This window comes from Medicago truncatula, chromosome 3 (assembly GCF_003473485.1).
Source record: "Medicago truncatula cultivar Jemalong A17 chromosome 3, MtrunA17r5.0-ANR, whole genome shotgun sequence".
Classification (NCBI taxonomy): domain Eukaryota; kingdom Viridiplantae; phylum Streptophyta; class Magnoliopsida; order Fabales; family Fabaceae; genus Medicago; species Medicago truncatula.
This window is the reverse complement of record NC_053044.1, coordinates 58273005-58298421: the sequence shown is the minus strand read 5'-3', so window position 1 is coordinate 58298421 and position 25417 is coordinate 58273005. Positions and strand designations below refer to the sequence as shown.

At 34.1% G+C, this 25417-nt stretch overlaps 2 protein-coding genes across 5 annotated transcripts; one reads left to right on the top strand and one right to left on the bottom strand.

Moving 5' to 3' along the window:
* Positions 1-212: 212 nt before the first annotated feature.
* LOC11411607 (kinesin-like protein KIN-7D, mitochondrial) lies at positions 213-11259 on the top strand. The gene is made up of 25 exons (XM_003603942.3): positions 213-864; positions 930-1027; positions 1135-1224; positions 1545-1597; positions 2971-3036; positions 3367-3420; positions 3609-3668; positions 3868-3946; positions 4073-4140; positions 4457-4513; positions 4612-4716; positions 5154-5258; positions 5470-5577; positions 5668-5799; positions 5903-6085; positions 6891-7091; positions 7602-7742; positions 7935-8054; positions 8156-8206; positions 8382-8429; positions 8574-8717; positions 9361-10089; positions 10508-10637; positions 10735-10834; positions 10930-11259. Exons 1-24 carry the CDS (start codon positions 536-538, stop codon positions 10818-10820), a joined length of 3237 nt encoding a protein of 1078 aa, XP_003603990.2. The 5' UTR covers positions 213-535; the 3' UTR covers positions 10821-10834; positions 10930-11259.
* A 2564-nt stretch (positions 11260-13823) lies between these two features.
* Positions 13824-15348, bottom strand: LOC11420444 (B-box zinc finger protein 20). Of its 4 annotated transcripts, none has more exons than XM_024778550.2 (3): positions 15013-15348; positions 14482-14872; positions 13824-14130 (listed from the first exon to the last, which is right to left on the bottom strand). In XM_024778550.2, coding segments are annotated over exons 1-3 (579 nt in total). In that variant the 5' UTR covers positions 15199-15348; the 3' UTR covers positions 13824-14128. The 4 variants fall into 4 exon arrangements, with proteins under 4 accessions (XP_024634318.1, XP_039688141.1, XP_003603989.1 ...); XM_039832207.1 differs by having other exon boundaries at positions 13824-14124; XM_003603941.4 differs by having other exon boundaries at positions 13827-14130; positions 14477-14872.
* Between the last annotated feature and the right edge of the window lie 10069 nt (positions 15349-25417).

Below are 25417 nucleotides of genomic sequence, written 5' to 3'. Positions count from 1 at the left end.
TTGTCTTCGTAATGGGTGTCCGCAGTTATTCCCGCTCACATTCACACTACTCCATTTTCGAATAGACACTATCGCCGCTTCTCCATTAATTAATTTTCCTTATAGAGGTGCTACTTCCAAACATTACTATAATTTAATTCAAACTACCCTTTCATCTGCCACCTCATCACTCCGTAAAAACAAATCTAACAAATAAAATCCTCCATTAATTCCTTTTTTCAAAATAAGAAATAAATTAAAAAATTTGAAATCAAACAACCATCTTCTTCTTCTTCTTCTCCGTTCTCTCTTTCACATTCATCATTCTTCATCACTGCAACAACAACAGCTTCATTTTCATCTTCCTTCAACAAGACGCAACAGTTTTACCGTGAGATTATTTATACCAAAAAGCACATGACAACCAAATTTCACTCCATGTGAAATTTCTGACACATTCTCTTCTTAGATTAGATTTATACTTCGCTTTCTTACTTAATTTATACTGAGTCACCAACTCGGTGATTGGTGAGCGAGTGAGTTAACTCGTTCTTCAATGGCGTCTTCTTCTCGAGCACGAAGTAGCTCACCGTTTTCTCACCGGAAACCATCAACACCTTACTCTTCAACTTCATCCTCTTCTTCTCTCACTAACGGAAGAATAATACCTCGTTCTTCATCTTCCACTACGTCGTCGTTTTTCAACGCTCGATCCACCACTCCGAATCGCGGTCGGAGTGAGTCAACGTGTTACGGAGGTTCGCTCGGTGGTTATAGAGATCGTTCTCCGGTTGCGTTTGGTGGCGAGGAGCTGAGTGTGGATCCTGTTGAGACGTCCACGTCAGCAGATAGCATTTCTGTTACGATTCGGTTTCGTCCATTGAGGTAAGGGTTTAGATCTGTGTTTCGATTTCAGATCCATTGTGTGTTACTGAATGATTTTGTTGCAGTGAAAGGGAATATAATAAAGGGGATGAAATCGCGTGGTATGCTGATGGTGATAAGATTGTTAGAAATGAGTATAATCCAGCAACTGCTTATGCATTTGGTATAGTTTTGATATATTCATTTTCTTGGATTTTATTTAGTTGGAAATTGATTATTGTTTTTAGTTTAGTTTAGTAATGATAAATTGTGGATGATAATTTTTAACAGATAGAGTATTTGGACCACATACCGTATCCGACGAGGTGTATGAAGTAGCTGCCAAACCTGTGGTGAAGGCTGCCATGGAAGGTGTCAATGGTATGAAATGCTAATTCTGGAATTGAGGCTAATTTAGAAGTGTTGTGTGAGTAGAGTTTGATTTTGATTTTGTACTACCAAGCACCAAGCCATTTTCATGGATTGATCAATGCTGTTTTAGTTTCATGTGATATCTTTATTTTTACTAGAATAAACAGGTTGACGGATTAGTTATATATACTGTTTAGTGTTAGAGTGGCTAATGAGTCAACTGAGTTTTTAGGATCACTTTTTTCCTTTTATAAAGTTGTTCCGGCTAATGGAATGGAAATGGAAAGTAACATTAATAATGGAAAGTAACTTTAATTCTAACATTGCAGGAACTGTATTTGCCTATGGTGTGACGAGTAGTGGAAAGACACATACTATGCATGTAAGTGTCTTTCTCTGGCTAAATATTTTTCTTTTTATGCTTTCATTTGATATTTTGTGTTCAAAGCGAGAGAATTGTGTCACCTTTCATCAATCATCATATTGCAATTCTTTAGTTTGTTATTTAGATTACAGTGTTTACTCGGGTAATGTTCGATGTTTGTAAAAAAAAAAAGTCTTTGTCAGTTAGTAATCTTGTGCTGGTTTTGAGTTTTTAACATGGTAGTGCTTATGCTACATGGCGGCTACTTCTTGTTAGCGTTGCCTTTTTGTACAATTTTTGTGCGGAATGTAGGTTGGAGTAATATTCTAGCTGTTGCTTTATGTTTTAGTAGCCAAAGATCACGTCTCATAAGATTAGTTTTTGGGTAATTTATAAAGGGTTTTGATTCACTTACAGTTGATACATTTTTTCTTCTTCCGAGGTATTACACAGTCTGGAACTACCAATTAAGACTATACTAGCAATTAACCATCAATCACACCCAAGGCTCCTTGTACGATTAAGATCATTCTTGGTGGAAGCTGAAAAATGACAGTGATGGTTAAAAGGATTTAAAAAAGAATATATACAGAAGAAGGATGCACGATACATTGGAAATTGGAGAAAGTTTTGTATTTTAATGCCATTCAGCTATGGAATGGCATTGCAATGATTATACTAACCATTTAATTTGATATTGGAGTCTTAGTTGCTAGAGTATGCATGCTTTACAGTAGATGTATTTTAAATCCAATGCTTGAAATTTCATATTTCTGTCCAATACACATAGTTTTGATGACCCATTCTTGTTACCTGTTAAAAATAAAAAATGCCCTTGCTCCTGTATTGCTATTTTCACTCCCTGTAGTTAAATCATATGAAGTGTGATGTTATAAACTGACTTCGTATTTAGGATGGCCTGTTACCATGTTGTTATGTGTTAAATTTGCAATTGCAAATAAAAATGATAAGAAATCTAGTCTCCAATTGCAAAATCATGGATGACTAGAAATATTATTGTGTGACTGACACTGGTCTTTTGTGTGTATGCAACAACAAGAATAGCTCTCTCATAAATGCTCTAATTGCAAATAAAAATGATAAGAAATCTAGTCTCCGATTGCAAAATCATTGATGACTAGAAAGATTATTGTGTGACTGGCACCGGTCTTTTGTGTGTATGCAACAACAATAATAGCTCTCATAAATGCTCTAATGTGATATGCTTGGTCCACTTGTAGTTCTTACAAATGTTAGCTCTCATATAGTTTGCTTCTGTTTCACATGTCTTTCTGTGTGTGATCTGCTGTATCTTATTGGTATACATTTCTACGTAGTTGTGATCTTTTGACTTGTGTTTTTAATTTTGTTTTCAATAATAATATATGCAGGGTGATCAAAATTCTCCTGGTATAATACCATTAGCAATAAAGGATGTTTTCAGCATGATCCAAGATGTAAGCTTTCTTGCCAATTTAGTAATTATTGATTTTTTAAATTACATAGATGCTACCGTTGTTTATTATATCATGTTCAATGAAGTACACAGGATGTCTCTGTGCCCTTTTGGTCACAATTGTCATCTCTCTTTCTGTGTGCGTTAAGTGTGCGCATCACTCTCCCTTTCCCGTTTGTTTGGCCATCTTTATGCTTGTTTTTGTTATTACTTATTTATTACAAGGATACTTGAGCTCTATGTCCTGATTGGTAATTATTTATTTCTGCTTCAACTTGGCATGATTGGAAGCATCATATCCCAGCTATTTCTAATTGAACTTTTGCTGCAGACTCCAGGAAGAGAATTCTTACTCCGAGTGTCATATCTAGAAATATACAACGAGGTAATAACTGAACATTGTTTGCCAAATGATGTTTACAATGAACATGCTCTAGTCTATTTTTCCTTTTGATGACCATTATTTGACACGGATTGTTACATTGTTGCATGCATATTGTGTTTAGTGTGTGCACATATTTCCAAAATATTTGATTTTATGGGTATATGGTGGTTGGTTCTGCTTGGTTTCAGGTGATAAATGATTTGCTTGACCCAACTGGTCAAAATTTACGAGTCAGAGAAGATTCACAGGTTTCTCTCTATACTCTTGTCTGAAAATTGATCTTTTAATTTATCACAGTCCACTGCTTTCATAAAAATACTCAGTTTCATGTTAAAATAACGAGTTAGAATTTGAAGAGTATCTTGAAAATTAGTGTTGATTTAGAAGTTGGGAATACTATTATTTAGTTATGTCTAATTGTGGTTATATTCAATTATTGATGTTAAGGGAACTTATGTTGAGGGTATAAAGGAAGAAGTTGTTCTATCTCCTGGACACGCCCTTTCTTTTATTGCTGCTGGAGAAGGTACTTGCATTGATAATGATAGTTACACATTTCCTCCCAATTGTTTTTTAATAAAATATAATATTATTCATGGATAACGATTGTCTGCGAAATATTTTTAAGTAAGTTTGTTTCTTTTTTGTGCAGAGCATCGCCATGTTGGATCAAATAATTTTAATCTTTTTAGCAGCAGGAGTCACACAATATTCACACTGGTAAACATCCTTGATATGACACTGTTATAATTGTTATCCAACAGATCCCCTTCATTTTTAATTGTATAACGAAAATTATCTATCATCCCAAGGCAGTAAGTTTTCAAATGTCTAAGCAGATTACCACACTTTTATACACCTATGTTTGTTGGAGTTGATTCATGATTGAAAGGCCAAAGTGTTTACTCATTTCTCAATTAATGTATTTTGGCTTTCTGTCATGAATCAAGCCTCATCAACACATCATAATGTATTTCTAATTTATTTTGTTTTAATATGAAAATCTAAGCTCTGTCATCATCTAATACATTTACAGATGATTGAAAGCAGTGCCCATGGTGATGAGTATGATGGAGTGATCTTCTCCCAGCTTGTATGTAAAAATTATTACTTATGACTTCACCAAAATTTCCATATTTATACGAGTTGGATCAATATTTTCATTGTGTGTTTGCTTATGCCTTCGTTCAGAACTTGATTGATTTGGCTGGATCTGAAAGTTCGAAAACTGAAACAACTGGATTAAGAAGAAAAGAGGGATCTTACATCAACAAAAGTCTTCTGACACTTGGAACAGTAAGTTTCATTCAATGTCTATATTTTTTGCTACGGAGAAGATTTGTCATGTCTTTCTATTGCACCTGAGACCACCATTTTTAATTTCTATATTTTTATCTAGTGAAAAGTATTACAATGCATTTTCTTTGTACATGACATGGTAGTTTCAGAGCATGCAATTTTTTTTTTGGGTAGAATGATATTTATAACTGTCTGAAAATAATGTATGTCATATCTTCTTTTTTTTGGGTAAGCAAGCAGGCAGAAATAACTTTATCTCATATTTAGTTCTGTTAAATGTTGAGGAAACATTTATCTATCACGCTGGGCTATCTTTCAAATAACAGTTTTTTTTATGTGTGTGGGAGCTGATCGAATTGCATGTTGATTTAGTTTTTGTTTTCCCTCTCAGGGAGGGCACACATTAATGTCTTGATTTTGTGATTTCAATGAAGGTTATAGGAAAGTTGAGTGAGGGAAAGGCATCTCATGTTCCGTATCGAGATTCAAAGCTAACCCGCCTCTTGCAATCCTCTCTTAGTGGGCATGGCCATGTTTCAGTAAGTTTTGAATTCCATAGCATTTCAATAATTTGATTGCTTAACAATAACTTTTGCTGTCTCTTTTATTATGATTCTATTTTAATATGCTACTTAAGTAAGGCATTGCTATAGCTATTCAGTTTCTCATGTATGGATTTATTGGAACAGAATGTGTTAGGCTGTCTGCACGAGTTTCTTATTAACATTTGCTGTAACATGAAAATTTCAGCTTATATGCACTATAACTCCAGCGTCCAGCAATATGGAGGAAACTCATAACACTTTGAAGTTTGCCAGCAGGGCGAAACGAGTAGAAATATATGCGTCGCGAAATAAGGTCAACTCAAACTATTAATTATCTATACAATTGCATGCCTATAAGGATATACTTGAGATTTCTGATTCTTGGTGGATTTATTTGTTGCAGATTATTGATGAAAAGTCTCTAATTAAGAAATACCAGAGAGAAATTTCTGTTCTAAAACTAGAACTTGATCAAGTAAAGAAGGGAATGCTAGTTGGTGTCAGTCATGAGGAGATTATGACCTTAAAGCAGAAGGTTTTTAGCTTCTTCTGGTGTTCATTTCATGTTGTGATTGCTAAAAAGGCTTTTGTGACTGTCTAACCATATTTTCTTATATATTGTGCTGTTATATGAGTAGTTGGAAGAAGGTCAAGTGAAAATGCAATCAAGATTGGAAGAAGAGGAAGATGCCAAGGCTGCTCTTATGAGTAGGATTCAGAGGCTAACCAAACTCATTCTGGTTTCCTCAAAGAATACAATTCCTGGATATCTTACTGATGTTCCCAACCACCAGCGAAGTCACTCTTTTGGCGAGGAAGAAGTGAGCTACTCTTTAAATTAACTAGTGTAGATTGTGTTATAATTTTTTTCTTCCTCCCCCATTTTGGGGGCGCTAGTACATTGGAGAGACTTGGCACAATTGTTAAAATTGCCTCCGTGTAATTAGGAAGTTAAAGGTTCGAGCTGTCAAGTGTAAGTTGTTTATGATAAATTTGGTTTAGGTACGACCTTTTCCCTGTATCTCACCTTGGCTTCGGAGTTTTACATTATTAGGTTGCCAACCTCTCCATGCAGAATATTTATTGCGTGGAAGTTCTAGTGCCCTCAGCTTCTTACTTTGATTTGCAGTATAACTAGTTTAACATATTAGGTTTCTCTTCATATTCTAAATTTTCATGGCCAATAAATTTCATGTTGTCACCAGGGACTACTATGCAGTGGTTTGTGTTCTTCTGTCACTGATTTAGTACAGTGATATAAACCATTCTGCTGGGGAAATGCTTGAAGTCCAGATTTTTTTTTTTTTTTGATAGAGAAAGTTAGCAGTTAATTACTCAGGGAAAGGGGAGAATGTTAGTATTAGGGATTGAACCCTAGAACTCCTTCGGTGTGCCAACCCAAACTACTGTGCGAGGGGATTTCAATTGAATCATTCTATGGCGTATTTTTTAACCGTTTCAACTTTTAAATTGAGTTGGATTTTGACTGCTCTAGTGCTAAACTATCTATTTTTTTTAAATATATTATTGCATAACTGAATAATATCTTTTGTCCAGATGATCTTTCTTTATGCGTCCTTCTTTATGGTAGTATTACAAAATATTATATCCTTTTTATTTTTCCAGAAACTTGATGCATTTCGTGATGGTATGTTGGTTGAAAATGAGAGTAAAAAAGACGCCTCTGCAGTGTCATCACACCTATTTCATGATGGTAGACATAAAAGATCATCAAGTAGATGGAATGATGAATTCTCCCAAACTAGCAGTAGTGTTACTGAATCAACACAAGCTGGTGAACTGATAAGCAAAGCAAAACTGGCATCAGTAAATTCAATCTCTCTTTCTCTCTAACAATATTGTTACTTTTCAATCTTAATTTCATATCACTTGTCTCCAATCTCAATTTTTTTTAAATAATTGTAATCACTAGAAAGTTTTTAAAGTGGGTAAGTGGACAACTGTATTTATATTGGGGTCAGTCTTTAGTCTGGTTTTTAAATTGGCTACTTAACTGTTTATCAAGGGTCAAGTTGGCATTTGCCTTCTATTTATGTCAATACCCTAAGCAATGACCTTGAATTGTTTAATTTAACATATAGTTTGTAGTTTAACCATCCTAGGGCATTTATATCAGGGGACTGCTATCAGATATATGATACAACTTAGCAAAAACCATAGTGAAAAATGCTTGAGTAGATGTGCCAATATCTTTCCTTTTACCTTTTTACCATACCTTCACTTGCGTATTGTATTTCATTGATGTTTCTTACTTTTAGTGGTCGGTCACTACACACTCTTTCAAAATTGTTACATGCACCGCCTCTTGAATTGTAGGGTGGGGTTTCAATATCTGATCAGATGGATCTTCTTGTTGAGCAAGTCAAGATGCTAGCTGGAGATATTGCCTTCAGTACCAGCACTCTGAAGCGCTTGATTGAGCAGTCTGTAAATGACCCTGATGGATCCAAAAGTCAGGTATTCTGCCTCATTTTCAAACACTTTTTCACTTAATTGTATTGGCATGAAAGAGTAATAAACACCTTTCTATATACTGTTATGTCTAATTTACACAGTGTTATCAAGTTTTTTGATGCCAAACAGTTTTGCAAAAATGTTTATGTATTTTGATGCACCATGCCTTCTTAGAAAATACTTTTATAATTACAGATTGAAAACTTAGAACGTGAAATCCAAGAAAAAAGGAAGCAAATGAGGCTGTTAGAACAAAGATTAACTGAGACTGGTGAATCTTCTATGGCTAATTCATCACTAGTTGAAATGCAGCAGGTATTTAGACAATCTTACAGTTTTGAAGCCTGCATATTAAGGCAAATGATTTAATAATACTTATTCATGATTTTTTTCCTCCTCTGGGTTTGTTATGACAGACGGTCTCAAGATTAACGACTCAATGTAATGAAAAAGCCTTTGAGTTGGAGGTGAGTAGTATTTTAGCAATGTTGGAGTGTTTCTTGGGTAGTAATCTAGTTCCAAAATAATGATTTTTGTTCACACTTGTATTTGGTTATTGAATTGTACTCATTCAGCATACACCTTGGTCGACATTGATATTTTTTTAACCATACATAATATGTCTCTTCATAACATCTGTAGATTAAATCTGCAGACAACCGTGTCCTTCAGGAGCAGCTAAATGATAAGGTACGTGTCTTTACTTGCAATTTGCGCCCCTTATGCCATACTTTTATTGGGTGAAACGTCCTAAAAGTTGTATTGATTCGTTGTACATATAATTACGAAGTTTGTATCTGACTGCCTCACTTTTAAATTTTCTTTTGTCAACAGTGTTCTGAAAACAGAGAGTTGCAAGAAAAGTTGAAGCAACTGGAGCAGCAACTAACAGCAAGTTCTAGTGGTACATCATTATCTTCTGAACAATGTGCATCCGGAGAACACATTAATGAGTTAAAAAAGAAGATACAATCCCAGGTAACTGATATTTCTTTTTTTCCTTTCAAAGCAGCACAGTTTGATGGATTATATGTTTTCTATTTCATTCAATTGTTTTTTGTTCACTTTCGTAACTATATTGTTTTTTCCCCCTGCATGTCAAACTACTTCCTCTGCATTTATTACTTATGAAATCACTTATTGGGATTGTAATTTATAATCTTTCTGTTAGACGCTTCTGAGTATTGAAATATGGCAGTTATCCTATATGTTATTTTAATTAGGAGGGCAGTGATATATTGTTTTAAGTAGGACAATTTATGGTTATGTGTGGCACTTATGTTTTTGTGTTATGTATAGGGAAGTTTTGGGATGATATTTCTGAATGGTTATGGGTTGGAGAGACCAAGCTCTCGAATTCTTGGAGCGAGTGACCAAGACTCTCGAATTTTTTAGATAGTAACTGTGTATAATATATCTCTATCCTTAGTTTATGTGTGAATTATATATTATCTACAGTGTACGTAATTGTTTCTTGTAAACGTGTCTGCCATCAATAAAAGACAGTTTCTACCATTAAAATGTATTTTGGTACCAGTTTCTAACATTTCTTAAGGCTTCTGAATGATGATACAATGTTGTGTTGATTGCACTGAGCTGACGTTTTCTTCCTTGTTTTCAGGAAATTGAAAATGAAAAACTTAAGCTAGAGCAAGTTCACCTGTCAGAAGACAATAGTGGGTTGCGTGTCCAAAATCAGAAACTATCGGAGGAAGCTTCTTATGCCAAAGAATTGGCCTCTGCTGCTGCTGTAGAACTGAAGAATTTGGCTGGGGAAGTGACAAAACTTTCATTGCAAAATGCAAAGTTGGAAAAAGAATTGATGACTGTACGAGACCTGGCCAACTCCCGTGTTGCCGTCCAAATGGTTAATGGTGTTAACCGTAAGTACAGTGATGCAAGATCTGGGAGGAAGGGGAGGATTTCCAGCCGTGCTAATGACCTTTCAGGTGCTGGTCTAGATGACTTTGATTCATGGAGTCTTGATGCTGATGATTTGAGGCTGGAACTGCAGGCCAGGAAACAGCGAGAGGCAGCTCTGGAGTCTGCATTGTCCGAGAAGGAATTTGTGGAAGAGGAGTTCAGGAAAAAGGCTGAAGAAGCCAAGAAAAGAGAGGAAGCCTTGGAGAACGATTTAGCTAATATGTGGGTCCTTGTTGCTAAGTTAAAAAAAGAAGGCGGAATTGTCCCAGAATCAAACATTGATAAAAAATTTGACGGGGCTGAAAACATAAACGGTCAACAAAATAATGGCCATGAGTGTAATTTTGTTTTCAAGGATCAGCATCTGGATTTATCAAAACCACATGGTGAAATTCCTAAGGAAGAACCCCTGGTTGTGCGCCTCAAGGTAACAGCGTACTGCAGTTATTTTAGTGTTTCTTTGTCCTAGAAAAATTCTGAACTGATTTTTTATATAGACTGGCTAACAGGAAATTAATTTTAAAAAAAATACTAACCCACCCAATGTGCCTAGTTATACATTAATCCCAAGGAATACTAGCAACACACAATTCTCTCTACACTGGATTATATTTAGAAACAATAAACATATTTGAAGGTATTTTCTTAATATTCTACCAATTGGATAACCTGAGTATAACATGGTGCCGATTCAGTTTCTGCAGTAATTGCTCTTTTATTTTTAAACTTGGATGATTAAGTCCAATGACTAAGCGCATAATTTCTTGATATTTACTGCAAAATTTATAACTTTTGCCAGAACGGTCTGCTGAGACTGTTTTTGTGTTGCAATGTTGTGATTTCAGGCACGTATGCAAGAGATGAAGGAAAAAGAACTCAAGTACCTTGGAAACGGTGATGCCAATTCCCATGTTTGTAAAGTATGTTTTGAATCTCCAACTGCTGCTATTCTTCTTCCATGCCGACATTTTTGTTGTAAGTATTTTCAATAGATGTCTGAAACTATTTCCCTCAGATTCTTGGCATATTTTCTTTTGCAAGAATACTAACAGCCTCTTCTTTGCTCTTGCAGTGTGTAAATCTTGTTCACTAGCTTGTTCTGAGTGTCCTATATGCCGCACAAATATTACAGATAGACTTTTTGCTTTTACATCATGACCTTATTAACAGAGGTCTTTGCTGTTTTCTTAATGTTTATTTTGCTGCCTATTCAAATGATGTAAAATTATTAATAGGTATTAACTTTCTGCTGTTGTATTGTTTGCAGGGCTCTGTCGCATTGAATTATTATATCCCATGCAATTAGGGGTGCAATTCTTTTATTAGTTTGCCTATATGTAAGACCGTTTGAAAGGTACAACAATATCTTCTTTCGTTTGAACTACCCATGGGGAATTGTATAATAGGGGAAAACAAAGGGGGAGTGGAGAAAGAATGTAAAAAAGGGAAAGGGTGCAAAGGCCGCCACTGAAGTATATATGAACAATGTATGTTAATACAGTAGTATTTTACTGCAAATCCTCTGGTTATTCCTTTGCTGAGTATAAGAGCAGTAATATTTTTCTCGACTCTCCTCATGGAGGGAATTTACACTGAATTTCTTTTTTAAATTTCTATTGTCTAGATTTTCAATCAAATTATAAAACTTAAATGAGTTTAATTTTGATATACTTCCTATGTAAAGTTTTTATTTGTCGATTAACCAGAACCAAACACACAAAACAGGGATCCTCTATCTAGTAAGGTAAATTTTCTTTTTAGATCCAAGGGTCCTCAAGGTGCTGCACCGTGCAGGTGCTTTTGGAGATCTTTTTCTACTTTCGGCTATGATGAAATTCAAATATGTTCCATTAAATCATGCAAGTTCCTCCTAAATTCAAGTCAAACATTTCTGATGATTATGATTAATTATATAACAAAGTGTGTGGAACAATTATAAACACAAGATAAAAGCAGAAAACAGTGAGAGAGAAAAGCCATCCGTTCCACTATAATGATGAGTAACTTTACAAAAGAGATATCAATAGATTACAAAATAAGTCTCCCTCCTAATTCTATTCAAAGTTTCAATCTCTTTCTGTAACCAAGAGACTCAATCCTAATAGTGTTTTCCAAGATGAATCAACCATCAAACCCTAGTGTTTGTTCCAAAGAAACAAACTCTACAAATTCTAGTTTTGTTGTTGCCTTTCTAAACCCTTGTTCGAGCTCCCTCTATCTCAAGGTTTACAATGATCCAATGTTTATATTTATGGTAAAAGAATCCTCAATAAAATTGGAACAAATTTAGGCCCGAAAATACGTTTCTGCTGTCAAAATCGGCCACCGATTTTTGCCGAACCAATAGACAAAAAAAAAAAACAGAGTTGAAAATCGGCCACTGTGCTCTGAAAATATGAATGATGTTTGTATCATAAAGGTTGGTTTGTTGAAGATAGGATAAGAGGTTCGAGTCGTTTGGCTCAAATAGATTGAAGATCATAAAAGAATTTGTGATTTGGTGCATGATACCGAGTGTAAAATCGTGAAAGTTGCGAGCAAGTTACCCCAAACGATAATAATGGACCGGTTTTCTATGGCCAGTGCCTATCAAATGTTAAGTGGCTTTCATAGCAAAGGTGGCCTATTCATTCTCTGGAAAGGGTTATCGAGCCTTGATTTCGCAAGCTCTCCCTAATCAATTACGTATTTATTAGAGAATGGCAAAGTGGAGTTTGTGAAACTCTTGCTTGGTTTCACATTGTGGGCGATAGAATAAGGGACTGCCCCTTGGCTTTGGCAGTTTGGAGAAATGGTTTAATCTCAACTTAAACCAGCACATAAATCAATCGATGGACTTCGATTGGGATGCTGTTCGGATTACAACATATTAGCTGTGGAGATGATAGACCTTTGGATTTTTGTGGTAAACATGCTTTACTCGTTTAACTCCACGAAGGAGGTGGGGGGCCCAAACGAGTGTGTTGATCTTAGTTGGGTTGCTCCTCTACTTGGATGACTTTGTCTTAACACAAATCACTGGAAGTTTGACTAGTTGTGGAGGTTTACTACGTGATGAGAGGGATATTTGGATATGTAATTTTTTGCCAAAAATCTTGGACAAGCCAAGCTGAGCTCTAGAGTGATTATGAAAGATCATGCATGGGTAAGGGGATGTATTACGAGATTGATGGTGCAAGTGTTGGAAAAGATCAATGATATGTTTAAGTTGGAGTCGGATCCTAAAACTTTGGCACAAATGCACTTTTAGACAAACTATTTAAAAAAAAAAAAATTGTTTTCGGTTTTTGAAATATAGAAGTCCTCTTCTCACAATATTTATCCTTTTACGTGTTTTAGTTTTAGTCCCTAAAACTAAAAAATTCAAAATAGTTTCCAAAACTGTAATTTTAAATATATAGTTTAGCAAAAAAGTTTTTAATTTTTAAATTTTTAAAAACTTAAGAGAGTTTTTGAGAAGTGTTTCAAACAGGCTCTAAGTCTTCCATTTTAAAAACCAATTTTTTGGTCCCCAATTTTCATATATATATTTTTTTACTTTTTCCACTCCATCTACTTTTGAGGTCTCTTTTGTACATGTGACCTAGTTATATGATCACACTGAATGTCCATTTTAGCAAAAAAAATCCTAATAAACGATGCCATGTTGTTAGTAAATTGGCCACATCAGCAAAAATGACTCAATTAAGATAAGAGATGAAAATTCAGAATAAGTTAAACGAGTCATGTTTAGTTTCTTTGTAGTCTCTCATTTTATTTTTATTTCAGTCTTGTTGAATTAAAATGCCTTACAATGTTATATTTATCTTTATCTAGATAATAATATACACCACCATACACTACAGCCATAGTATCATTAAACAATCCACGCGCTTTTTTTGTTTGTACTCTAACTATGCAATCTTAAAAAATCTCTATAGGTCCCTCCTTGAGTTGCTGAAGAGGACCTTACTGGCACTTTTTCTTTCACAAATTAATTTAATACTAAGCAATATTCTAAAAGTTCAAAAAAATCCTATAGAAACTCAATAGAGTTGCTCATTCAGGTTTTTTAAGTTAAGATAAATATGAGACCGAAATAGTAGATGAGAATTTGAAAAACATAGTAAAGAAACAAAAAAGAAAAAATAAACTTAAATGAATCGTAAGGAAATGCAGAAAGCAAAATATAGAGGAATATTTTCCAACATATTTTTACAAACAGTTAATCATCGAAAGTGTCTAGATTTTTTTATGAATGCAGCACCAGTTCCTGAAACTGTACATCCATAATCTCTCCATTTTGAAGTGTTCACTTTTGGAATTTCTTTTAACTCCAACCACTGAGTTAATATTAGAAGGAGTAGGAGTAATTAGTTGAGCTGATTCAGCCTGAGCTAGAGGTACACACGTTACTTGAGGAAAAAAAAAACTTGTTAACATGAATATCTTGGTACTGAAATGCTGAATAATGATTCTGCTTCTGCTTCTGCATAAACAAAACAATTCAAAGTTTGTTAAATCCCAGGAGAGTTAGTCATTCATTCTCCTAGATACATTTAATATTACTTTTAAAAATATCTTATCAAATATCTAAATACCTTTCTATAAAAATATTGTAATATTTTAATAACTATCTTATACCTTTCTATAAAACTATACTCCTTATCCCTTAACAAAATATAAACAAAAGTAAGTCAAAGAAAGTTGATGTATTTGGACAAAATTTTGAAGCAAATACATCTATTTTGTTTGATTTCCTTTTGCTTATATTTTGTAATGGAGGAAATATTATGTATGTAGATAGTAATTAAAGTGTGTAGAGCAAATTAAACCTTACAGAAACCATTAGGTGGGAAAGAAGCATCAAGAAGGTCTTCAAAACAGTAACCAGGTATTGTTTCAATCAAGTATTCAGAAATGCTGCTTGTTGAAACAGAACCAGTATCACTAGCCATGTTGTCTTCAACCATGCAAGAAGAACTTGCATTTTCATTGGAAACTGATGTTGGTATTATGTTTGCTTTTGATCTACTAGAGTAGTTTCTTGCTTCAGAGACAATACTGGTGGATGATGAATCTGGGTCTAAAGAATTGCTTGAAAGCTTAACACCAGAGAGAAGAAACCTGTTATGTTTCTGTGTATGTTGATTTGCTCCATGGATTGGAAGGTCACATTCTCTGCATAGAATCGCTCTATCTTCTTGGCAAAATAGATATCCACGCCTCTCCTGCAACAAAAAACGCAAGATATTATTATTAATTAAAGACCATTTTAAAACGTGGTTAGAGTTGTGGTTGAATTAGTCACATCTGACTCATGAGATTCTTTAAAATATTAAAAGATCCAGATGCGACGGTGTATTCATACTTGACAGATATCACAAAGAGGGTAGTCTTTGGAGTTGAGGTGAACAAGAGAAAAACGAGTGTGTTTGGTTGCGAGCTTGTTGGCACGGTGGATGGTATGATCACATCCATGGCAAAGAGCAGCTTCATCTGAAGGACAGAACATAGTAGCCTCAGCTTTCTCACACACATCACATTGGATCTTCATCTCTTGGTAGCTACTGGACGACAGTTTTGTGCTTTGATTGCTTATGTTGTTTTGTGTTTGTGTTTGTTGTCTCCATACACACACACACACACACACACACACTCCTTTTATTTACTTTACTTTAACATGGTTTCTTTGTAGATGGGAAAGTAAAAGAAAGGGGACAAAAGAATTATGGGCGAATTGGCATTAGGGTCCAGAAACATCAGCTCCACTAGGCTCAGCCTCAGCGGTAGTATTTAGTGTCTCTTCTGACTTTGAGAGAGTCACTTAATAACTCATATCATATGAATATGAATGAATCCTATTTCATATCTATCTCTCTTTTTTTTCTCTTCTGAACTTTTAGGTATGGTCTACTTTATCTGACTCACTGTATCAGAGTCTTGATCTAGCTTGTTTAGATAATATATCACTTTTTCGCTATTCTAAGTAACTACTAAAATAAATGATATATAGCTAGAGAAATAAGAGATGTCACTTGTTTCTTTCTTTCCCTACTTGGCTAATCATTGATCAAAGCTTCCTTCTTCTCCTCTTTTTACGGCTTCCATCATTCATTATACTATTATTATATAGGGAGAGTCTGGTTTAGAATTTACAATTGCTTGCTTTTTTTTGCATGGCGCAACTAGTAAATTAGTTTTAAACTATCTCAACAATTGATTTAGATTGGACGACGACTTAGGTCTATAATTAATTGTGCTGCAAGAAATTTATTTTCGGAGGGGACATAGCATGAGGTACTCATTATATACAGAATTTAGGTTGTCTAGTCTAGAGTTAAAATACTACACGCTCCGTGTTTATTTTTTTGACAGAAACAGAACTATACATGCTGTGTGGTCAAATATCACATTATATTGAACAAATGAGTCATTGAAATAAATATAAAAAAAAATTAATAAAACGTATTCAATTACACAAAAATGAAAGATAAACCGGTAACAAACTGCGTCGCTAAACCTTTTTGAACTCGTTGTAGAATATTCACATCCTCTAACACTAAAAAGTCAAAAGTATCAAACATAAATGATATTAAAACATGTTGATTGTCAGTCAAATCTTACTTTCTCATATTTGAACATTTTTCTTAAAATTGTTTCTAGAGGTGTTGTCTAATAGTAAATGCTCTGATACTGAAAAAACCTCATTAAATTTGTTCATGCCACCCGTACACTAAAAGTCTAGAACTGTTGATCTAATCGAGATGTGCCTACTGCAAGATACAACTCGAGAAGAAGTCTAAAAAAATAAAACTAAGATGTGGTTGTCCCAGCTAATCACGTTTGACTGCGCCCTTACAAGATGAACCACTTATTAACTATAGTGTGTCATATCTTAATATAATTTGCACCTAAACGCAATTGTAATCATATGCTAATGATCCCACAAGCCACCGTGTCAAACTTTTAATCTTTATTGCTGATGCATTAAAAATAATTCTTTTATAGATTGATGACATATAAACGTGTTTGTTGCATTGCACTTAGTTGGTCAGATGTAATTGGGTACTAGTGAGGTACGTATACATTAACAAATATTTATAGCTCAAATTGGAAAGTGCAAGAATGGAAAAGTGATTAAATTAAGAAGTCGGCTTAACTAGACGACAAACAACACTTTTTTTTGGGGACTAGATCGATATATATGGATGATGATGATGATGATCTCGTTTTTAAATCTTTGAACAAAATATTGTATAAGATATGCAAGTTGTCGGCATATCAAAATGGTAGAGACTAGAAGATAAGAAAAGAACATTGCACTTTTCATCATTGTGTATTTAAATCTTATTATAGTTCCAATATATATTCTTCCTCACATGGATTGCATACTGTTTTTATATATATATGGAGGGTCTTACCAAAATTAATTTTAAAAGCATGTGAGGCTGGGATTGAGGACTCAAATTTTGTGTATCATCTCAATATATTATTATTGAGATCCATCATTATTGATGATTTTCGGTGAAAACATGTAAAATCTTAATGATATATCTTAGTTACGTAAAGTTTTAATAAATGATTTATATGATATAAATTTTTAATCCAACATTGAATTTTATATATGATATACGACCCATTTAATTTTCCAACCAATTAAATAAAGTATACGTAAGGAACATGGATGAATGAGAATTTTTGCGTGATAAGCAAATACAATAAATGAGATATTAGTTATATCTTACGTTTGAAAGATAGCAATAACAGGGTAACATGGTGAGCTCTGTCCAATTCTTTACTTGTTTAGGCAATTCATTTCATCACACGTATATTATATGGGAGAATTATAGGGAAAGGTATTGCTCAAGAAGCATATGTGCCAAATAGAGAGATGTTGTTGGCCTGTATTGTATCAAACTTGAAAAAGGCTTTCAAGGTCCGAAACTTGCCTACATTCTGTTTGTTCTGCAGCTTGCATTTTCACGTGGGTCATATAAGTATAAGTATGAGGACCATTTACTAATATTGGGGACCTCCTTTACTTTGTAATGGGCAAAAATAATTAGTGTAATAAATATTTGTGACCCCAATATTTAACTAGCCAGCTTATCAGCTGAATGTCCAAGATCAACCAACTTGTGTTGTGAGTCATGTATACATAAATGCTTTATTTGCTAGTTCGGAGAAAAGGGATGCAATGACTTTGAAATAAGTAAGTGGTAAGAATGGAGAGTTTTGGGAGGAAGGGTTTTGTGGGTTTAGTTCTCTTCATAATACAAAATTCATGTAATTTGGGGAAACAAAAAATTTGAAATTGGAGAGGGTTTTGAAGGGTTTATATAAATTCTTCAAATTTAATCTATTGTATGTAAGCCATGTATTCTACAGCGCAACTGCAGAGACTATTCCCTCGAACCTAGTGGGATCAAAATGGGCGACAAACACTAAGAGTTTTAACGTTGTTGGATGCCCAAGGCTGAATTCAAACTCAAAACCTTGGTTAAGTTAGAAGAGACCCATGTCAAATCATCTAAGCATTAATGGGTTTCAACTTTAATCTATATTATTATGACATTTTTAAAATTAAAAATATATTGATTATAAATGTTCAGGACCGGCTAGAAACCTACAAGAGCAAGGCCCATTAAGCCAAATCCCAAAACATGGTAAAATACGACAATAGAGCTCGTGAAGCCCTGTCGGATCACCGCACATGAGTATGCCTTGACTCCATATCCACCGTCCACGTAATCTCTAACGACCTTCTAAGATTGCGCCACACTTTGTGGGAACCGTTAGCACTCTCTACATCTATATAAGGATGATTCAACGACACCCTCAAGGTACACTTCTGCACATAACCATAAATACTGACTTGAGCGTTGGAGTGTTAATATGTCTGCACTCCTCCACCTTGAAGATTCAACCTCCGCCACACCGGAGAACCATGAACAACCGTTCCATTTCTTCGATCGTCACCGGACCGATCAATAAGTATTAATTTATCATTCTCTAAAAAATCAATTTTTTAAAGAATTTGAAAATTTTCTGAAATTTTTTCAATATTTTTAATCCTCCAAAGTCATTCTCTCTTCTACAAACTCTCAAACAAAACCTAAATGTATACTTCCTCCTCTCTGTTTTGGATTTGGATTACACGCAATTGAAATGTGCCGCTTAAGCGGATCTTAACCATTTGATATTAAATCAATGGTATTACGGACTTCCAGAAGTTTTAGTATGATTTTCAAATCATCAAAATATAATAATATTATGGTAACCTTTTTTCTACAAAAGGGACCTTGGTTCCTCTTTCTACGCTAATTTATTCACTTTGTCCCAAATAATCTAGAGTAAATTACACTCCCCTTCTATCAAAGATTCTTGAATTACACTCCCCTCCCCTCCTATGTTAAAATTTACACTCTCCTCTCCTTTTAGGCAAAACATATTATAAATTTTTGCACCCCCCTCACCTAAGAGAAGCTTGAATTACATTCCCCTCCCCTCTTAGGTTAAAATCTACACTTTACTTCCTCAATTTTTTTTTTTTAATTTCTAATAATGTAAGAGTACACCACCTCTTATAAAACAACAACGTAAGAGTACACCAACTCTCACAAAACACCTGAACATAAACAGTCACCAACAACAACTTCAACTACGACTTCAACAACTCAGACAACATTAACAACTTAAGACTTCAATATTTTGGAACACTTTGGAAAGACAACTTACAACTTTACAACTTAGATCAACACCTGCAACTTGATCATTATGCAACAGCAACAGAAACAGTACAAGCAATTTACAACATAACAATATTAAGGAAATGCGTCAACAACTTAAACATCATACATTTTCCACATAAGGCATATAAATATTTCACATAACCAACAACAACAACAACATAGACAGCACGTAAACATCTCAAGATATAACAACATCAAATGATAATCAACATCAACTTAAACATCTTATATAATTCACAAAATGCATATACAAATATATTACATTACTATCAACATTAAATCATCTTAATTTCAGACTCTCTGAACAACAATAATAAATACAATCAACAACAACAATGACAACAACAATAACAACTTGCATCATAACAATATTAACAACAACAACTTGAATGATATGAACAACAATATTTCTATATCATACAATATTCACATAATATATGTATCTCAAATTATCCAACAAAGATATTCACGTCAAACCAAATTAGATCCATCACAACATAGGTTAAATACTCTTAAACACCCTAATTGAACTCATAGTACTTCTAGTTTTGAGGTTTGGAATTATTCCATAAGTTTTGGATTAACTTAGAAACAGTTATGCTGAATTTTCACAAGATTTCACTAAGACCTCCTTGGAGTATTTTCATCATATCTCAAGAACCAAAAATCATTTTCACGTCAAACCAACTCCACTGGAAAGCTAACTCAATTATCTACAACTTTCATGTTTACACCAAAGGCCAATTCAAAACAGAAACGTGTGAAAAAGACGCAAGAACATGAAACAGGGCATTCTGTTAGAGAGCTACTCGCCCCGGCGAGTACATTCACTCGCCATGGCGAGTTATAACAGATAGCTCTCGGAAAAACTTCATTTTTCACCCCAAAATCCCAATTTTAACTTCCCTATATCCAAATTTGATCTCAAAGTTTGTATAAACATTTATATACATCAAAAGAGACTTAAAAACCATGTAAAACTTGAACCAAAACATTATTTTAGAAAATCATCAATTTTGCAATTTAACCCTAATTTCTATAACATCAAAACTAACAAAACAACAACATGTTAAACCCCTTTTTAGAATCATACAACCCATTATTAGAGAAAGCTAGTCCCACCCTTACCTTAAGAAAATTGATATCGCAACCTCTTCTAGGTTCTCCTCTCTTCTTTTGACTCTTCTCTTCTCTTGGTTTTCTTCCTTTTTCTCCAACGTAATCCTTATTTTCTAATTCTAACTCTCCCCTTTTATATAAATCCTTAACCTACTTATTTTCTCTTATTTCTAAATCTTTCCTCAAAGTCTCCATATTCTATTGTAATATATAAATATATATATAAAATATTTCTATAACAAATAACAAATATATTTCTACATCAAATAACATATATATTTCTTCATCAAATAACATATATTTCTACATCAAATAATATAATATTATACTAACAAATACCAACATATAACACAACAAAATATCACTCATCACAATAAATCGACTAAATTATAAAAAGGCATCTAAACTCAATTAAAATAAATAAATATTAAAATAGGGTGTTACATGCACCACCACATCTGAATGAAGATAATAAATATGGCTAAGACAAACCCAATTTATCCAATCATTTTCATTAAAACCTTCTGATTTCGTGCCTTCCATAAGACCCAACATGCAGTAATGAAGATATTACCATTAGGAGCAAGGACATAATGTTTGAACCACCAATTAAAATCTTGGGAATTGAAATTTGAATCTTTGTTGAACAACAAGGCATCCCAGATCGCCAATGAGAGAGGGCAATCTCTAAAGGTGTGAAGAAGTGACTCAATATTAGCTCCACATCTCTTGCATGATGAATCTGAGGTTAAATGTCTACTAGCCCGAAAAGAATTCGTTGGAAGGTTACCATGCACAGCCAACCAAATAAAATGTTTCAGATTCTCTGGGAGGTTGAGCTTCCAAATCCATTACCATGTTTCCTGCTGTGTCTGACCTGCAAAAGAAAGAGAGTTTGAAGTCAACCACTGATAACCACTTTTAACAGAGTACATACTTGATTGCGAATGAGTCCAAATCTTGATGTCTTGGGAAGACTCATCGATGAAGATGCTTTGAGTTTGGAGTTGAATATTGAGAGGTATCTGAGTTGTGAGATGAGAGAAATTCCAGCGGACGTGATGGTAAGTGTCCCTCAGTCTCAAATTAGTTTCACTAATGTGGACATAAGGGACAAGATTACAAAGATAATCATCCTCCAACTATTTGTCATACCAAAGAGAAACCTCTCCTCTTCCAATTCTAGTCTTGAAGCCTGATTTCAAAACTTCAACTGTCTTGGTAATAGCCTTCCAAACACAAGAACAACCTTGATAATTTGTTGCCTCTAAAATAGAGATACCATGAAGATATTTAGAAGAAAGAAGGTTGACCCAAAGCTTATCCGGATTATGGAGCAATTCCCAAACATGTTTGCCGAGAATAGATATATTTGAAGCACGAGTTGTCCGAATTCCAAGACCCCCTTCTAGACTTTGGTTGTGTAATCATCTTCCAATTCACCCAATGACTATGCTTCCTTCCCCAAATAAATTTTCTAATATATGCATCTATTTGGTTACACACCCCTTCAGGAATCCATAAATTTTGCATGGAGTAGGTAGGAAGAGCAGAGACTATAGATTGGGCCAATGTCACCCTCCCTGCTCGACTAAGGAGTTTTGTCTTCCAACCATCCAATCTTCTATTGACTCGATCCATGATATAAGCAAAGTCAACATTTTTTATCCTACCGGATAACATAGGGAAACCAAGGTACTTGCCTAATTGCGTATGATGAGTAAAATGAACGATAGAAGAAAATTTATTCACTTTGCTTCTAGAGATATTAGCAGAAGACATGAATCTAGATATTTGAATATTAACTTTCAACCCAGAAGCATGACAAAAACTCTCTAATACCTCTTTCACTATTCTAGCTTGAGTAAACAAAAGACAATCATCTGCAAAAAATAAATGTGAAATAGCTGGACCATTATTGGAGATTTTTATCGGATGCCATTCATTAGATTGAACCTTCTCCTTAATTAACATAGAAAGTTTTTCCATGCAAAGGACAAAAAGATAAGGAGACATAGGATCCCCTTGCCTTAAGCCTCTTTGAGGAATAAAACTCTCTAGTTTTTCGTTGTTCCACTTTGAAGATAAAGTAGAAGAGCTTATACAGTTCATAATAAGAGTAATAATAGAAGTAGGGAAACCAAAATCATGTAAAGTAATACGAAGGAAATTCCAATCTACTCTATCATAAGCTTTTTCAAAATCAATTTTGAACAAAAGATAACCTTTTTTCCCTTTCTTCTTATTCATGTTATGAACTATTTCATGTACGATAATAACATTATCAGTCGTGCTTCGTTTAGGAATAAAACTACTTTGAAAAGGGCTGATAAGGCTATTTAAATGAGGTCTAATCCTCCCCACCAGCACCTTAGAAATAATTTTAAGCATAACATTGTGAAGGCTAATCGGTCTAAAATCTTTCAAAGACATAGGATTATCAATTTTAGGAATAGGAACAATAAGAGTCTCAGTCAATTTTGGATCGATGGTACCTAATTGAAAAGCAGTGGAAACCAAGTTATGAACTTATGAGGAAACAATATTCCAAAAAGTTTTAAAGAAAATAGGTTGAAACCCATCTTGACCAGGAGCCTTATAAGAATTCATCGAAAAAAGAGAAAACTTGACCTCTTCAAGACTTGGGTTCAGGCAAAGAGAATTATAAAGATCAATACTAATATGAGGAAAGTGAGAAAAGTGGAGGCTTGAAGGACTGGTTGGTCCTCCCTCCTGAAATAAGCTCCTAAAGTAAGATAAAGCTTCCCTTCTTAAAGAATCTTCATTTATGCACCAAATACCATCAATATTCAAGCCAGCCACCTTATTTCTCCTTCGACGAATGACGGTTTGGACATGAAAAAATTTTGTATTCTTATTTTCAAATTTAATCCAATTCTCTCTTGACTTTTGATACCACAACATCTTCTCTTGAGCCAAGACCTTGTTATACTCATTTTGCAAATGCCTTTCAAAATTGATAAGATCAGAGGACTGACAATAATCAAGTTGTTGATGCACTCCTTTGATCATTGCTTCCAATTGTCTTTTATTTTTAAAAATATTACCAAAGATATCAAAATTAAATCTCTCAGAAGACTTTTGGACCGCTTGGAGCTTAGAGATCACATTACCACCGGTGTCATTCCAAGTAGATTGAACTAAATGGATGATTTTTGATCATTATCTCACTGTGCAATCTTGGTCAGCGGAATTTGCCTCTCCTTTTGAGAAAATTGAAAAAACAATGGTTTGGATCCGATTCCCTGGGCTCAATTTGGTTTTTTATGACGAAAGCATTCTTCTTGCCTTGGCTTCAACAATTGGTAGACCTATCCGCATCGACAGCAACACGTTTGATGTAAGGCGTGGTCGTTTTGCTCGAGTTTGTGTCGAAATTGATCTCAACAAACCTGTTGTTGGTAAAGTTTGGATCAAGGGGGCATTGGTATAAAGTTGAATATGAAGGTAATGTGATCGATCTTTGCATATATAAATCTCTAATACAAAGGCGACATGCCAAAATCTTTATCAATGTTTTTCAAAAGAAATCTTTTAGGTTAATGATAAGTTTAGGACAGTTTTTGTAGAGATTTACTTTTTTCACCCTACTCGCTTCTCATGTGCCCTCCGAAAATTTCAAAAATGTACTTTTTTCCCTTATATATAACTCGGATTTCATAATCAGAACACACCCTGTAAATTTTAAAAATCATACTAACCAATGTAATCCACGATCCAGTGTATTTCTTGTGTTTCAAGTCTTGAAGGTGCACATATCTAGTTGAAAAAAAATTAATAAGTTAGTTTTTTGGGGACTGTGTCGATTTCCTTCGAAACTTGCCTAGAATACCTATAAAAAAAACTAAGGAACACGACTTTGATAAAAGATACTTTTTATCCGGCTCTGCCCCTCAAATTCAAAATTCTACCCTTTAGAACCATTTTTTATTTTTCATATTCTCTCAAAAATCCAATTTTTTTGTATCAACTTTATTTGTTTTTTAATTTTTTTAGTGGTGTTTGTTATATATATTTTATTTGATTTGATAGGTTTTGTAATTTACTCATTGTTTATTTTTTGGTTTTTAGAGTAAAATTTGGAACTGATGAACTCAGAGGAGTTTTTGATTGTTGCTCATATATATTTTTGATTATATAATATAAAGTGTGTTTTTTTTGTTCGAACTATATAATATGGATGGTGCACAGTGAAAATTTAGGAGGGCGAATGAGAAGTGAGTAGGAGTGAATTTTATTTTTGGTATTTATGTGAATGATGAACCAAATTACTACCGAGTCCAATTAAGTCATGTTATGAGCGTTTCTTTTTAGGCGCCTAAATATCTTCAAAACTTCTTAAATTCACATTTGATAGTTATCTACTGGATGTACGTTTTTTTAAAAAAATACATCCGATAGATAACTATTAGATATGTATTTAGGGCTCCTTAGGGATATTGAGGGGTCTAATGAGAAACATTCTCATATGAAAAAAATCTGAAAGCCCAAATTAAGAAACAAAACCCCTTTAACGGCCCAGTACATATTCTTTATTAAATTTCTTATAGCACCTTACATCCCTCAAAAAATTTCCATCGGATTTTTAGATTCTAGAATCTAAATTGAGATTTTTAGCTACTTTCAAAGATGGAATCTCCTTCTTAATTTTTATTCAACGTCTCAACTCATATCAATAGATTATAGCTTTGAAGATTTGAGAGAATTTTAAAATTTAAAGTTAGAAGGTTGCATTGTTTAATGCTTAGTGGTTGTGGTCTTTAGTGTGGCATGTGTGTTCTAATCACTTCTTCTGCATTTGATATGTTTAAAGATAAATGATTTTTAAGCAACCATTTTATGATAACTTTCATGACAATAATTCTATTATGTTTTCATTTT

Bases quoted from the DNA above. Each gene is read 5' to 3' on its own strand.
- LOC11420444 (XM_003603941.4), bottom strand. From the start codon at position 15,198: ATGAAGATCCAATGTGATGTGTGTGAGAAAGCTGAGGCTACTATGTTC. The intron at 14,873-15,012 runs GTATGAATACAC...TTTTTGTTGCAG, and splicing joins CTCTTTGTGATATCTGTCAA to GAGAGGCGTGGATATCTATT. The intron at 14,131-14,476 runs GTTTAATTTGCT...TTGTTTATGCAG, and splicing joins CACCTAATGGTTTCTGTAAG to AAGCAGAAGCAGAATCATTA.
- LOC11411607 (XM_003603942.3), top strand. From the start codon at position 536: ATGGCGTCTTCTTCTCGAGCACGAAGTAGCTCACCGTTTTCTCACCGG. The intron at 1,028-1,134 runs GTATAGTTTTGA...AATTTTTAACAG, and splicing joins AGCAACTGCTTATGCATTTG to ATAGAGTATTTGGACCACAT. The intron at 1,598-2,970 runs GTAAGTGTCTTT...TAATATATGCAG, and splicing joins GAAAGACACATACTATGCAT to GGTGATCAAAATTCTCCTGG.